The 16,999-nt window shown below is 37.2% G+C and overlaps 1 protein-coding gene across 2 annotated transcripts in view; it reads left to right on the top strand.

Annotated features, from left to right (window-relative positions):
* The window catches only part of adgra3 (adhesion G protein-coupled receptor A3), a 63,024-nt gene extending 47,296 nt beyond the window's left edge, over positions 1-15,728 (top strand). The window contains exons 11-19 of one of the 2 annotated variants that reach the window (XM_003221352.4): positions 509-670; positions 896-1,099; positions 2,471-2,684; positions 2,820-3,028; positions 4,242-4,357; positions 7,780-7,903; positions 11,799-11,944; positions 13,905-14,000; positions 14,151-15,728. In XM_003221352.4, coding sequence (XP_003221400.2) covers positions 509-670; positions 896-1,099; positions 2,471-2,684; positions 2,820-3,028; positions 4,242-4,357; positions 7,780-7,903; positions 11,799-11,944; positions 13,905-14,000; positions 14,151-15,396 — 2,517 coding nt within the window. In that variant the 3' untranslated portion in view covers positions 15,397-15,728. Of the gene's footprint in view, positions 1-508; positions 671-895; positions 1,100-2,470; positions 2,685-2,819; positions 3,029-4,241; positions 4,358-7,779; positions 7,904-11,798; positions 11,945-13,904; positions 14,001-14,150 lie in introns of those variants that run through there. The other variant, XM_062982143.1, reaches the window with a different exon arrangement.
* The last annotated feature ends 1,271 nt before the right edge of the window (positions 15,729-16,999 follow it).

The following is a 16,999-nucleotide window of genomic DNA, read 5'->3' as shown; positions in this document are numbered from 1 at the left end:
TTCTAATCTGTGACAGACATATGTACCTGAAGAGTTGATTATAAGCCTGAGGACTTCTATATATCCTAGGGACACAATGATACCAGAATCTGTATGTGAATAAATGCTAGATTAAAAATAAGAAACTGAAACACAATGATTAAAAGTAGCAATGTGTATAATATAGAAGTATATGTGAAATATAAATAACAGATCTGAAACAGAACAGTTGATATAATTGAAATGTACATTGCAAATCTAAAAGAAGGTTATTTTTTATATGGGGATTCAAATTAACAAGATTTTAACAGGTAAGTTCTACTATATATGCTTTGAAAACAGTTCTAATGGAATTGTACAGCAGAGATAGAAGGGCTTTGTACTGAATTTCTTGAAGGAAAGATGTGTAAAATATCTGACAAATATTTGGGTCAGTGGAAGTTTGTTGGTTTGTTTATTAAAAATATTCATGTATAACAGATACTACAAAAACACAGATGTCAACCCTTCTTCTTTCTTTCTCTACTAGCTTGGTGATGTGATGGTTGATATTGCAAGTAATATAATTCTGGCTGATGAACACATCTTGTGGATGGCACAAAGAGAAGCTAAAGCTTGCACTAGAATTGTACAGTGTTTGCAAAGGATTGCTACATATCGGCTAGCTAATGGTGCTCAAGTTTACTCAACAGTAAGAACTGACATTTTAAATTAATTATTTGAACTTTAGAGTTTCTTTTCTTTTAAAAATTTCACTTCTAAGTTACAATCTACAATACTTGTAATTTTGATAAGAAATTTCATATTCTATCCAATCACTATCAATTTGTAAAGACATTTCTCTGATGTTTATATAGCATTTGAAGAGCAGTGACAATATTTGCAGGAGAACAATTTAATTTTTTTGTTTCTACAGTATTCTCCCAATATTGCTGTAGAAGCCTATGTAATTAAGAGTTCTGGCTTCACCGGGATGACCTGCACTGTGTTCCAAAAAGTGGCTGCGACAGACCGTATAGGACTTCCTGACTATGGGCGAAGGGATTTGGATGGAGGTCTTGATAAACAACTAGGCTTTAAGTGCAATGTTTCAAATACATTGTCCAGCCTGGCACTTAAGGTAGGTGAGTGAGAATGACACATTACTGGGAAAGCGTTTTAGCATCAAGGGCTACTTGGTGTGAGTTGAGGAAAACATAGCTGTACTTAAGTAAAGATTGTCCCCTGACACAAAGTCTAGTCGTGTCCGACTCTGGGGGTTGGTGTTCATCTCTATTTCTAATCTGAAGAGCCAGCATTGTCTGTAGACACCTCCAAGGTCATGAGACCGGCATGACTGCATGGAGCACCGTTACCTAACCGCCGAAGCGCTACCTATTGATCTACTCACATTTTGCGTGTTTTTGAACTGTTAGGTTGACAGAAGTTGGGGCTAACAGCGGGAGCTCAACCCGCTCCCCGGATTCGAACCGCTGACCTTCTAAGTTCAGCAGCTCAATCAGTTTAATCCGCTGCGCCACTGGGGGCTCCTCAGCTGTACTCACTAATCAAAATATTTACACCCAACCCAAAGCCAAAGCTATCTGTACTGTACAATACAATAATGTTGAACAATTGAAACTTTTAAAACAGTAGACATAAACTAAGTGAGAGATTAAAGCTAGTTAAACCCTTAAAAAAATAGAGGAGATCTGTGTTCTTTAATTATGTATGGTATAGAAGTACATAATTTCCAGGGTATTTATTTCTCAAGTAAGCGGCATTTTTAATGCATGATTTAATTTTTCTCAAAAATCATGCAGCAATTATGGAAACATGGTCTCTAACTGAAAACACAGTCTGTGCTAATACTACCTGATTACTTGGACCAAAATCCTTTTGTAAGAATTCAGAATGATATGCTTGTAGTGGCAGTTTTTTTTCTTAACAATTGACTGTGCACCTTGTTTCAGTTATAAGAAAGAAAGCATTTGTTTAAGGGATAGCCTAGAATAATATCCTCCTGCCATATTTCATGGGATAAGTGTCACTCCCTCGCCAAGTTCACTAAAATTCTTATTTTGGTCAGATTCATTATAATGTAATTTTAACTGTCTTGTAATAATTGCTTGTCAAGCTTTTCATAGTTTAGTTAATCTTTTATGGATTGAGTTGGAAAATGTGTAAGACATAACTGCATATTCCCTTAACTTTGTAGATCTCCCCCTCCCTCTTCCATTACCACCAGCTTTTGGTGGTATTTCTAGCACAAATGAGAAGCTACTCCACATGCTCAGAATGATGTGTATGTCAAGTGACATTAGTTATTAGTTGGTATGTGGTGAATCAATAACATGAATGCAGCTCCAGAAAAGCTAAGACATGTGCAGGCTACTCCACCCATTGAGAAAAAGGAATTAATTCTCTTGGATGGAGAGAGCAGCTGATCAAATCAGAGACAAATCTAAGACCCATTACAATATTAATCTTGTTTGTTTATTTTTGCTTGTAGAACACAATTGTAGAAGCCTCCATACAGCTTCCACCCGCTCTTTTTTCAAAAAAGCACAAAAGAGAAATCAAGCCTGTAGATGACACTGCCTATAAACTTCAACTTATTGCATTCCGTAATGGAAAACTTTTCCCAACAACAGGGAATTCAACAACTTTAGCAGCTGAATCCAAACGCCTTAGTGTGGTCACGCCAGTTATCCTCACCAAAATAGGTTTGTTTCCCCCCCTCAAATTATGCCTTAACTTAGTGTTGCTTTGTTATAATAGCTTGTCTTCCCTCTTCAAATGTAGTTGCTTTAACCATGCATAAAATAAAAATTCATTTTCTTTGTTTCTTTATGAACAAGATGGCTTAAACATACCCCATCCGGACATTCCTATTAATGTGACGTTGCGGCGCATAGCAAACGGAGCACATGCTGTTGCAGTCCAATGGGACTTCGATTTACTGAATGGACAAGGAGGATGGAAATCAGATGGATGTCATATTCTTTCTTCAGATGAAAATGTTACTACTATACAGTGCTACTCACTCAGTAATTATGCTGTCTTGATGGTATGTAAACTGATCCCTCCCTAAAAAAAAGTTCTGTATTGAATGGATTTTCAGTAAAACTGATACATTTTAAAAACCAAAAAACATACAAACATTAAAATAGAATTAAATATTAACGGTATTAAACATAAACAGTTTAAACCCTTAAAACTGATTCCATGATGATTCCTAGATGTAACTGTTGCTAGAGTTGCTATAGTGCTATAGACACTGTTATGTTTGATATATGTAAGTTCAATTGTCTGACAACCATGTTAATTTTTAGCAATTTATTTCAGGCCAAGCTTTGTAAGTTTGACTGGAGTCCCCTCCCTACTTTTTTCCTTGAGGTTGCCAACAGTTTATATTTAATTATGACATGTATATTTGGACTGCTGGCTGCTAATCTATGAGGACTGAATCATACGACTTTCTTCACTGTTAATATATTTCACATGAATCATGATAATACAGTAGATAAGAATTTTTAATCATACAATGAAAAAGCAGTGGTACAGTGACAACCTGTTTTTTAACATATATATATAGTTCAATTAGTGCTTAAAAATTCAAGTTTTCATTACAGAGCTATCATAGAATGTTCTGTTATGTCTTTGGATATTCAATACCCATGAAATTCAAAGTGTATACTTAATCTTTCTATTAAGATATTCAGTATGTGATGTTGTGGTCTGTGAAGCCCTTATATAGAAAGAGATAAAATAAAAGTTTTTTGAACCGTTGATGTTGGTAGGTATTTTTAAAAAGTTAATCAGTTTAATCCCAGAACTGAACACTCTTATTCTTTGATTCTTACAATTACTTCTAATCCTTCAGTAGAAAGGAACAGCCTATTTGCTTAAAAAAATTATCTGCAGTTTGGCATATAGTTAAAGAAGGAGTCCGTTTCAAATAAAGTATAACTGTGCCACCTGGAGGAACAAAAACAAACATTAATCTGTTTTATCTAACAGGGCTTTATTCAGATTAATGGATTTAAACAAGAATGTTAATTTTGAGAGAGGTTCACAGCCCTCCAGACTTTAGCTTTTAAATCTGGCCACTGCAATTTTGTTCATGGGGTCTTAATAAATCCTCTAAGCTAAAACTTTGTCTACACCTCTGCACAACTTTGGAGGGTTATAATGAAATGTCTTAATTTTTAATTATTCTTAATGTCAAGTGAAAATACAGATTGGACTGACACTTTCTATTATACTATCTTGTCTGTCAGGATTTATCTGGACACATCCAATCACTTGACAGTCTGCACCCAGTTATCTATGTGTCTGCTGTGGTTTTGCTGATATGCCTTTTGGTGATAAAAGTTACCTATATCTATCATCACAGGTAAGTTAAGTCTGAAAATATAATAAAACCAAGTGATATTTAGTCAGATTGCTGTGAATGGGCAACACCGGTTCTTTTAAAATATATAGCATGTCATAAGCTTGAACAGAGTCCCTCCTCCTAATTGTGTTAGATTAAGCAGAATCAAAAAGTTGACTTAATTATATCAATTCAGAACAATTTAGTGGCACTTTTTGTTATACCATTAGCTAACATCCACATTATATATATATCAGCTTGTAAAGCATAGCTTCAATAATTCTAAGAAATTCACTCTTTCTGGACTAGAGAGTTGCCAGTCTTTGGAAACTACACCTAAATGAACAGTTCTAATTTGGAAGTCACTGGTCCACATCCCATTTCCAGCGTAATGTGACATAGTCTGTTGATTAAATGCTCTGTGTTAGAGTCAGATTTAGGCTCATGCATATAAACTTCCCATCCCTCCTCTCCAAAACAGCACATGCAGCCCTCTGAAAATTTGATTGACACAAATGATTAGAAAACCTATTATTGGGTTGTTGTATGTCTTTCGGGCTGTGTGACCATGTTCCAGAAGTATTCTCTCCTGACGTTTCGCCCACATCTATGGCAGGCATCCTCAGAGGTTGTGAGGTATGGATAAACTAGGAAAGGAAAAATAGATATCTGTGGAGAGTCCAGGGTTTCCTCCTTTCTGTTGAAGTTGTCCACATGTTTGTGGATTTCAATGGCTTCTCTGTGTAGTCTGACATGATAGTTGTTGGAGTGGTCCAGCATTTCCAACAACTATCATGTCAGACTACACAGAGAAGCCATTGAAATCCACAAGCATGTGGACAACTTCAACAGAAAGGAGGAAAACATGAACAAAATCTGGCTACCAGTATTAAAAAACTCTAAAATCAAAACAGTAGATGGCTCTGTCCTGGGCCTGGTTCTGTTCAACATCTTTATTAATGACTTAGACGAAGGGTTAGAAGGCACGATCATCAAGTTTGCAGACGACACCAAACTGGGAGGGATAGCCAACACTCCAGAAGACAGGAGCAGAATTCAAAACGATCTTGACAGACTAGAGAGATGGGCCGAAACTAACAAAATGAAGTTCAACAGGGACAAATGCAGGATACTTCACTTCGGCAGAAAAAATGGAAATCAAAGATACAGAATGGGGGACGCCTGGTTTGACAGCAGTGTGTGCGAAAAAGACCTTGGAGTCCTCGTGGACAACAAGTTAAACATGAGCCAACAATGTGATGCGGCAGCTAAAAAAGCCAACGGGATTCTGGCCTGCATCAATAGGGGTATAGTGTCTAGATCCAGGGAAGTCATGCTCTCCCTCTATTCTGCCTTGGTCAGACCACACCTGGAATACTGTGTCCAATTCTGGGCACCGCAGTTGAAGGGAGATGTTGACAAACTGGAAAGCGTCCAGAGGAGGGTGACTAAAATGATAAAGGGTCTGGAGAACAAGCCCTGTGAGGAGCGGCTTAAAGAGTTGGGCATGTTTAGCCTGCAGAAGAGAAGGCTGAGAGGAGACATGATAGCCATGTACAAATACGTGAGAGGAAGTCATAGGGAGGAGGGAGCAAGCTTGTTTTCTTCTGCCCTGGAGACTAGGACACGGAACTATGGCTTCAAACTACAGGAAATGAGAATCCTACATCTATAGAAAGCAGATCCTGGATTCAGTTGGAGATTTTACTTCCCTGCATATTGGCAAGATATGGAGAATCATAAAAAAGAGAATATATTTCAGCAGCAACAAAATAAACACCCAACAGTTACATTAGGTTAGAAACTCTCAGATAAACAAATGCATTCATTCTCTATGTAATGCATTTCTTAGTCACAGTGATTAAAAATCACAACTTAATTCAGTGTGGAATTCTCATATATAGCAAACATTAGATATGTTTTGACCATAATTTCCATTGTCTGTGGTGTCATATTCCCATTCTGACATATGCATATGAAAAGAAATTTTACCACATCTCTCATCCAAACATCCTAGGCAAAGGAAAACCAAAGGGAAAAAGTAATGTTATTTGTAAGCAAAATGGAAATTCATTGTTACAAATAACAGAAAAGGAATAGATTTTGAGAACAGACTTCAAACAGTCCCTCAGCAAAATAAATAAATACAGTAAACAGTCATACCCATACTAAATATGACCATCAGTGAACATATGATTTTATTTTTATTTTATTGTATGACACAGCAAACAAGATAGATATGCTGGATTTTGTTTCACAAAATCACAAGTTGAACACTTCCCAAGTGTCTAGGACTGTGTGATATATTTTCGGGTGATGCATGCAGATCCGAAAAAAAATAAATAAATACAGTAAACAGTAAATAAATAAATAAATAAATACAGTAAACAGTCATACCCATACTAAATATGACCATCAGTGAACATATGATTTTATTATTTTTATTTTTATTTTCAAATGTTTATTCTACCTACCCTAGACCCATAGGAGTCTCATCATGACTAGCAAGTTTGTCCAACAAGTCCCATTCACAAGGACTTGTTCATAGACCACTGAACGTGTGTTTGGTGCTTGTTCTGTATTAATATTTTTTATATTTATGTACTTAAATCTCCATTAAGATGCTTTCTTGAATGTTGTGATTATAAAACTCTTACATATATTTATAACATGTTTGTAAAATTAATTTATTTGGTATTACTTATTCCACTTTGATTATTGATTTTTCTCCTAATATTTGGGCTACCTTTAGTCTGGTATATTAGTATAGCAGACTATTGGGAAACTGTCCTGCAGAACTGAAACTGAATAATTGACAAAGTACTTTTTTTGTAATACCCCGTATCTTATGTATAATGTTCCCAATAATTCAATCTAGTGTATTTGAAACAGTCTGGGAAAACTCTGTTGTTTTTTGTGTTGGATGGGTAGAATTGTTTGTAGAAGCTTCAGACATTTCAGTAGAAAAAGAACTAATGTTGAACCAATGTTCTATTACTTGACTGTTTATATCGCTGCTACTAGTGTTCTGTTGCAACGTGCAGATGTTGGGAAGTGGTAGCGAATTTCTAGGGCATTTTCCTATTTACATGGAATTATAGGCTTACATTAATTAAACTCTACAGTACGTCTAAGATTCCTTGACAGTTAGATGGACATTGGCAGAAGAGCAAAGTTGATATAAAAATTTTTCCTAAAATAAAAGGGTGCAAACCTAATAATATAGCCCATAATACTGTCTCCAGTTACATTTAGTCATCTCAGATTCTCACCTAGGAGAATCCATTTTATATCTTCACATAACATTGTACAAAATTTTTAGCATTGATATTTCTAACTTACTACACAGATTTTAGGTTTATGGATGTTTTAGGTTAACAATGTTTTGTCTTTATGATATTTGAGTCTGTGTGTGAAATGCTGTTGTTTTTGTTGTTTAACAGTGTCATCAAAATCAGTCTGAAAAGTTGGCACATGTTAGTTAATCTGAGCTTTCATATTTTCCTGACATGTGTGATGTTTATTGGAGGCATAACCCAGAGCAAGAATGCTAGCATCTGCCAAGCAGTAAGTGAAATGTGTTTTGGGAGAACTGAAGGGAACTAAATTGTAATAAGTGAATTTAGGGATGACAGTAATTGTTTTGTTGAAACATACAAGGCATTTGTCTGTAGGTCTTTCAGATAATTTTTTCAGTTACAGATGATCTAGAAAATTGCTAAATCAAAATATACTTTTCTGGACCTTTGTGTTAAGATCATATTTTATTGTTTAAAGAAGCTTGCCACATAGTTGATGGATACTGTTATCTAGAGCAGTGGTTCCCAAATTGTCTTTGTTTAGATGATCTTTTCAACATAGATTTCTCTGCCAAATAATTCCTGAACAGCACAGAGGATGTGGAAACATGTTCATGGATGCACAACTAAATTACAGGCACATAAGATGTCCTCATGCTTTTATGTTTGTAAAAAAAAAAAAAAAGATTAAATAGTAGCCCTACACATCTTGAAATTACTGAGTAACTTCAAAGCTCTTTGAGGCAAAGTTTCACTCAATGAATGATAGCAGATTGGAAAAAAATATCAAGCAGGGCCCTTCTGATGTTCTTAGAGTGCAGCTTTATCATCCCTTACAATTTGCTATATTATAGACATAGAGGGCTACAAACTGCCCATCTCTGTTTTAGTGTATCTACATAGAACATGCCTAGTGTTCATAAGAGCTGCTGTCCATCTTAATGCCCATGTGGACTTTCAAATAAGTCCACAATTTTGTTACTAACTCATCTGTCTAAAGCAGCGGTTCTCAAACTTTTTCAACCGCTGCGCCCTTTTTGAAGCAAAAGTTTCTCATGGAGCCCCAAGAAACACTTATATGTTTTATGATATTATATATAATGTATATATATATCAGATATCGGAAAACTTTTTGACCAACATAAGCTTAACAGTATTTAGGTGGAAGACCCCAGGGGGCATCCAGTCCAACCCACTTCTGCCATGCAGGAAAATATTTATTTATTTATTTACAGCATTTATATTCCGCCCTTCTCACCCCAAAGGGGACTCAGGGCAGATCACATTGCACACATAAAGGCAAACATTCAATGCCATAACATAGAACAGAGACAGACACAAGACGCAGGCACGGGCTGGCCTCGAACTCATGACCTCTTGGTCAGAGTGATTTGTTGCAGCTGGCTTGCTTTCCAGCCTGCGCCACAGCCTGGCACAATCAAAGCACCTCCTGAGTGGTGAGAGGGAAATAGGGTTTTGGAAGCAAGGAAGGTGAGAGAAAAGGGGTCTGGGGCGGGTGAGGGAAGTGAGGAAAAAAAGCTTTTGGCAGCAAGGGAGGCTGGCGAAGGGAAGGAACAGGAAATAATAATAATAATAATAATAATAATAATAATAATAATAATAATAATAATGATTTTTTTTTAAAAAAAACTTTCTTTGTATTCCGCCCTATCTCCCCAAAGGGATTCAGGGCAGATTCCAACATACAATGGCAAACATTCAGTGAACAAACAAATACTGACATAAAAATCCCAGAGAAACCCCACATATAAAAATAACATTAAAACCTAACATCAATTTAAAGTCTAACATCAGTAAATTAAACCTAACATCAATCAATTAAACTACATGTAGTCAAACAAAATTATATAAAAACATCATATCCAAACAAACATCTACATTAATTTACAACAGCCAAGTAGAGTTCACAGCGTGGGTTGGTTATGTGGTCAAACGATGACCATTGCACTGGCATGGACTAGGAAGGTCCAAATACAATATAGTCCTCAGCGAAGAGCTCGGTAGTGATCTCTCTTTATCTAATCCTCCTCCTCTCCATATGCTAGTGAGCATAGCTAGGTCTTCAGTTGTTTTTTGAAGGAGAGGAGGGAGGGGACCAGCTTTATTTCTTTAGGGAAGGAGTTCCAGAAGTGGGGGGGCCACCACGGAGAAGGCCCTCTCTCTTGTTCCCATGAGCCGTACTTGAGATGGGGGTGGGATCGAGAGCAGGGCCTCCCCCGCTGACCGCAATGCCTGGGCTGGTTTGCAAGAGGAGATTCATTCAGTCAAATAGAAAGAGGAGAATGAGGAAAGGAAGAGGAGGGAATCCTGGAGACCCTCACTATACACACTTTGAGAACCTCTAGCCTAAAAAAAATCGTTGTGCTCCTGTAAGAATAGGAGTGGCGACTTTGGCAGAGCTATTATTCGTACACACCTGGGATGATTACTACTGTATTTGCCACAGCGTATGTATATTTCATGCAGACATAATCATTGTGAGAGTTCCCAAGTGAACTGGTCCTTTAAAGACCAAATCACACATTACGGATGTGTGTGATGGTAACATTGATAGTCTTTCACATGGTGAAAGGCTGCTTTGTGAGGAAAACATTAAGAACAGATAAATTGTGGATGGGAGAAGTGTTTAATTTTCCCCATTTGCCATAGTTTTGCTCATAATCACTCCCTCCCAAAGCTGAAAAGTGAGATATTAAGTGACTACTTCATCCAATAAGGAATACACCAATATTTTGCTTTTGGGGAAAGTCCTTGCAAGTGTGGTGTTGATTTAGCTGTTAGATGAATGGATCATTTAGATCCATTTTGATACAGATCATGCTAGGATTTAGTACTGAAGAGCCTTGATCTTCTTGATGGATGACTTCTGTTGACAGAAGGATGGAAAAATAGATAGCACTGACTCCAATATCTCAATGGCTTTTGATGCCATATTTTATTTACTATCAAGTACAGTTCATGATGGTCATTTGTAGAACCTTAAGATCGGGGGAGGGTATCTTTGGAGTTTCATAATTAGAAAAGGTGCATGTATATACCCTCCCAAGAATAATGTGATTACTACTGTCCATGTATTACTTACATCACAAGGTCTCTGTTTGCCAGCCTTTTCAAAATTAAAGCAATTTAGTTAATTGCTGTTTGAAGAGTTTTCTTAGAGGTACCAGATCCCAATGGATATTGGAAGCATAGTCAGCCCTGATACTTGGCTGAAAGCCCACAAATTAATATCATGTGCTATAGCAGAGGTTCTCAACCTGGGGTCCCCAAATGTTTTTAACCTTCAGCTCCCAGAAATCCTAACAGCTGGTAAACTGGCTGGGATTTCTGGGAGTTGTAGGCCAAAAACATCTGGGGACCCTAGGTTGAGAACCACTGTGCTATAAGATATATTTCAGAAGAAGAAACTAACAAAATTACCTCTGGGTATTCCTTGTCTAAGAAAACTTTATGAAATTCATGTAGTTACCTTAAGTCGGCAAATGTTTTGAAGGCAGTTGTGCATGCACACACACATAAACACAAGAGAGTGATTGAATTGTTTTTTATGCATCTTATACTGTGTGAATTTTATTGTATGTTAGTGTTTTAATGGAAACAGCTGTGTCTAACCAACAAGACATGTAGATATTTTGTACTTTGATCTCTGCAACAGAGAACAAATTGCTGTATGAAAAATGCCCTTTTATTACTGCAGAGAGATAAAGAGAATGTAGTTTGAAGCAAACTTGAATTGATTCATTAATAGTAAAATGAATAGAGGCCTCTCACAGATTATAGTATTTCAACAAAATTACAGATTTTCAGTTAGATAAATCTTATTTATTTAATCTTATGCTTCTTAAAGAATCTATATCCTTTATATCTGTGTGTGTCATTCCCTTCCTTATCAGAGGTTACTAGTTTAGTGACCCATCTTTACAAGTTGCCGAGTTGTTTGAGAATTAATAATGAAACCTTTAGAGTTTAGCAGTCACATTACCTTAAGAGAGTAGTTATTTTGTATGGAAAAAAGCCCTTCTACGCTTGAGGCAGTCTTTCGGATGAGTCCACACTTTTATTACAGCATGTGTTAAGTATTCAGAATGCTAAGTAGACACTTTATTTCATAGCAATGTTTTAGTGAGTTATCTATTTTGCAGGTTGGGATAATCCTGCACTATTCTACCCTTGCCTCATTATTGTGGATGGGAGTCACTTCTAGGAACATTTATAAGCAAGTCACTAAGAAGTCGAAAAGATGTCAAGATCCTGATGAACCGCCACCACCTCCTAGGCCAATGCTTAGGTGAGAAATATTTTTCTGCTTTATTTAGCATGTCACTAATGGAATTTCTGCTGAGCTAAATAGTACAGACAGTGAAAGGCTGAGACTAGCATGCTTAGACCACATCCAGTGTTTGGGTAGAAGATGAGTTTTTAAATATTTCAGTCTTATTTTTCCATAGCTTCAACTGCAGCATGAGAAACTACTCTATCCCATTTCTTTATTTTTATGGTTCAAAAGCTAAAGCAATTTTGGAGATATTGTAACGACCTTCAGTAAAAATTTTCATGGTGGTGTACAATAAATAATAAAAAAGAGCGACTATATAAAAATGCAGGAATAAATAGCAGAAACAATCAAATGGTGTATAAAATTACTTAGATCATTGACCATATGGCATTTACAGAAAATAGTTATGTAAAGCGTGAAGAACTACACGGTATTATCAAGTCATGGCATGTTAATTCTAGTTGGAACAAATTTATATATTTAACAATTAACATCTTTTATATGCAAAAGATTGTAAAACATTGTATCACAACTGTGCATAATTTTGAGCTAACAAACATTCTGAAATTCGCATCACCTTCCTTTAAAAGCCTGTCTGTAGTTTTTCTTGTGTATCCAGATTGCCTGTATACCTTATTGGTATACAGAATAAGGTATAGAATTTGTGCCAATACTTAGATTTTGACAGCATTAAATTGTCTTTTAGTATAATGAAAAAAGAGGACATAGTTACAGGTTATAAGTATTCCTCTGTAATTAAATGTGAAGCACAAATGTGTGTGTATGCATGTTCAAAGTGTTGTTCATTGAATTGCTATTTGTATTCCAGTTTACACTTTGAGGAGACCACTACCATAGTTTTCTTGTAGTTTATATCTTATGCATATAAGTTATAGTTCCTATAGTTTATATTGAATACATTGATTCTGCAATATTCTACCACTTTTTTCTCTTATAAATGCACTGATCCTAGAAATGAGACACTAAAACCATATAATTGGCAAATAGCTTAATTAATATTGTTGACCTATCGGGGACAATAGGATTCAGCTGTAATTTTATAAAAATCAAATAACTGAAAGATCTAAGTTGAGCAATAAAAGGATGAAAACATTGCCATGTCAAATCCCTCTTGTTAGTAAAATTGCCTGGATGGATCGTTTGCTTGAAAGCAACATACTGGTGATGATGAACATTGGTCAAGGACTTTCATTAAATAGAGTTTGGTAATATTCTACAGTGTTTTTGTAAACTTTTAATTTGTCCCAAAGTTTGAGGCATGATAGATCAGCATCTGATGCAGTTCTTAGATCAATGAAAGCTACAAACTGCTTTGTCACCACACTGAATATTTCTCAGCAAATTGGAATAAAATTAAGCTATGATTTATCTTTTTGAATCCCATTTCTTTTTCATAAGTAAAGGTTTCCCCTGACGTTAAGAGGTACTATTTAATTGTGTTAATCTGCATTTGTCCACAAGGTGGCAGAAGCTGACCAGCCTTCTTCAAAACTAAATGAAATTTGATAACCCCCTTATATTCACTGTATTCAAGAAATGTTTGTTTCCTAAACTGTTAAAATATTACACATGGCAACATCAGTTTGGCATTTTCCTCAGCATTAACCTGATTGTTAGGAGAAGATGGAGTGGCACATGTCGGTGGTTGGGCACAAGTTCAGAAAATTAGGCTTTGTTGTAAGGACTTTTTGCTTGAAACCCTGGAGATTTGTTGCTGTTCAGTGGCAAATAGGATAGCTTCCTGTATTTTCTGCAAACAGAATGCTATCATATTTGTACAATGTCCATTCATTTCAACAGAATGTGCTGCTTTGTCCTATCTAGTCGTCAAACTACCAAACAGAGCTGGCTCATATGTTTCCAACTACACTATAGTCCATCTTGTGAATGCTGTTTTAAAAAGTTGGTAAAGTGTACTTCATTGTCTTCTATGTTGTTGTTGTTTTTTTAGATTCTACCTAATTGGTGGAGGGATTCCCATCATAGTTTGTGGGATAACAGCTGCTGCAAATATAAGGAATTATGGGAGCAGACCTCACTCAGCCTAGTAAGTATTGTCTCACTGATATTGAGGTGGGGATATACAGGGACTGATTTTTGGCACCGTATTACAAAGCTGAAATACATTGATGTTAAATCTAAAGTGCTAATGTTAAAATGGATACATTTCTCAAGATTTGCTTCTTTTCTATTGCAGTTGTTGGATGACCTGGGAACCAAGTTTGGGGGCATTCTATGGACCTGCTGGCTTCATTATTTTCATAAACTGCATGTATTTTCTCAGCATTTTTATACAACTGAAAAGGCACCCCGAGCGTAAGTTTGAGCTCAAAGAGCCAACTGAGGAGCAACAGCGTTTAGCATCCAATGAACATGGCACTCTGAACCATCAGGATTCAATGTCTGTATCCCTCGTTTCCACTTCAGCTTTGGAGAATGAGCACAGTTTCCATGCTCAGCTTTTGGGTGTGAGCCTCACTTTATTTCTGTATGTGACACTGTGGATTTTGGGGGCCTTTTCGGTTTCTTTCTCTTACCCATTGGATTTGGTATTTAGCTGCTTTTTTGCAGCCATATGCTTAAGCCTCAGTGGTTTTCTATTAACACAGCATTGCATTAATAGAGAAGATGTCAAACATGCTTGGATGACAGCTTGCTGCCCTGGAAGGAGCACATACTCAGTACAAGTTAATATTCAGCCTTCGTCCAGTGCAAGTGGGGCAAATGGAGAATCTGCCAAGTGCACCAATAGCAGCGCAGAGTCATCTTGCACCAGCAAGAGTGTATCTAGCTTAAAAAATTCTTCTCAGGCTTGCAAACTGACCAACATACAGGCTGCGGCAGCTCAGTGTCCACCAGCCTCCTTGGCACCGAACACTGGTGCCACCCTCGATAATAGCCTGACCGAACACTCAGTAGACAACGAGATCAAAATGCATGTGGCCCCTTTAGAGGTGCCTTTACGGACAAATGGGCATCCTGGTCGCCACCATAAAAATAGGAGTAAAGGACACCGTTCCAGCAGACTGGCAGTCTTGCGGGAGTATGCCTATGACGTCCCCACCAGTGTAGAAGGAAGCATCCAAAATGGTTTAACTAAAAGCCGTCAGAGTGTCAGTGAAGGGCATTCAAGGAGCCGAAGAGCTTATCTGGCCTATAGGGAACGGCAATACACACAGTCCCAACAAGACAGCAGTGATGCTTGCAGCACTCTTCATAAAGGACACTGGAATACTGAAAAGTCAGTGCCCACAAACCTCAAAAAGGATGTGCTGAGGAAACCAACTGTGGAGGACCTGGAAGGGCAGCAGAAGTCTTATGGCTTAAATTTAGCTGTCCAGAACGGGCCGTTGAAAAACAGCACCCAGGATGGAACGTTACTGAGTGCAGATAGCACAGGCAATATCCGGACTGGGTTATGGAAACATGAAACTACTGTGTAGTATTAGTGGGCCTCCTTGAAAGCAATGAAAAGGAACATTCCTTTTATGCTATGAACTTTTCCCCAGTTTACTTTGGGTACTTTGAACTGGCTTGGGAGTGTATTAGACAAGGGAAATGTAACATGTGAACATATTTTATACTTTTTTAAAAGTATATTTGTGCCATTTTTACAAAGACTTCTCTTTTGTGAATCTGCCATTATCAGTTTTCCGATTTTAAATGGAAAATTGGACACTTATTTTTTTACATGTAATATTTCCTTTCTTGCGGTACGTCCAACACATTTCACTTTCATATTTAAATATGTAAAATAAATCATTTTCTCTAAAAATGTATGTATGATTTTGGTTCAGATAGTGGAAAAACTGCAGTTAATGTTGTGTTTACATCTTTGTGCATGTTTTGTTGCTGAAGAAGTCCTACAGCACTTACTTTGGAATGTCAGAAATACGGCATTGACATTAATGAAAACTCTGAGTAGGCAGGTATACCATTGCACAGTTAGAATAGACAAATTTTTCAGGGCCAGAAAAGGCAAAGAACGCACTGCCCAAACTTCAGATCTGTTACAAATTCCATTCTGATCTGTTTAGGAATTTATGGAGAAAATCTTCAAAGATATTACAGTAGAGTCTTGCTTATCCAACATAAACGGGCCAGCAGAATGTTGAATTATTGAAAATGTTGGCTAATGAAGGAAGATTAAGGAAAAGCTGTGCGTTGCTGTTTTTCTAGACAGCAACAAACAGCAGGCCTCTCCAAGCGCCGGGTGCTTTCTGGGAGGGAAAAGTCTGTGCCGGCCGTGTTTCATCCCTCTCAGCAAGCACCCGGCTTGGAGAGGCCTGCTGCACGTTGCTGCTTAGAAAAACAGCTGTTTCTCAGCAACACACAACAGGCCTCTCCAAGTTCCGGGCGCCCGCCAGGAGGGATAAGATGCGGTCGCCGTGTCGGATAATACGGAGTGTTTGATAAGCAGAAATCGGATAACTAAGACTACTGTATATTACATGTGCACTGGCTGCCTTGTTTTAAGGAAGTTACAGGACACTTTTTAATCAAATACGATCTTATCCACCCTGTAGAAAGGATCAACTCAGCCGCGTTTTGGGTTATAGCCAGACAAAAGCCTCACAGTTAGATAATTTAAATGGATGGAAAGAAGGAAGGAAAGGTCAACTGACAACATAGTAGATTACATTTTTCAAAGAGAAAAGAAAATACATTAGTAAGCTTAAAGGAGAGTCCCCAGTTTTTAAAAAAGGAGTAAAAGTAGTAACTTACTATCAAATTACTTCTGTGGTCAAAATTGTCCATTAGGTATATATTTAAACCATCATAAGCATTCACCTAGAAAAATGTGAGGTGTAGTACAAACTGACAAGTACGTGTGTTATACAGACATGCTTGACAAGGAAGCAAACCCATCTGTGACTTTTTGCCAGGATTGTAGCTAGTTTTGGGGGAGGGGGTTAAGGGGTCCCCCCCCCAAAAAAAAATTCAGTTTTTTTTTAAAAAAAATTTACTCATGAATTTTAACAGATTAACCAAATCTGAGCCCTGGTGGCGAAGTGCGTTAAAGCACTGAGCTGGCGACCGAACGGT

This window comes from Anolis carolinensis, chromosome 5 (genome assembly GCF_035594765.1).
Source record: "Anolis carolinensis isolate JA03-04 chromosome 5, rAnoCar3.1.pri, whole genome shotgun sequence".
Classification (NCBI taxonomy): Eukaryota; Metazoa; Chordata; class Lepidosauria; order Squamata; family Dactyloidae; genus Anolis; species Anolis carolinensis.
This window is presented reverse-complemented; position numbering and strand designations above follow the sequence as displayed.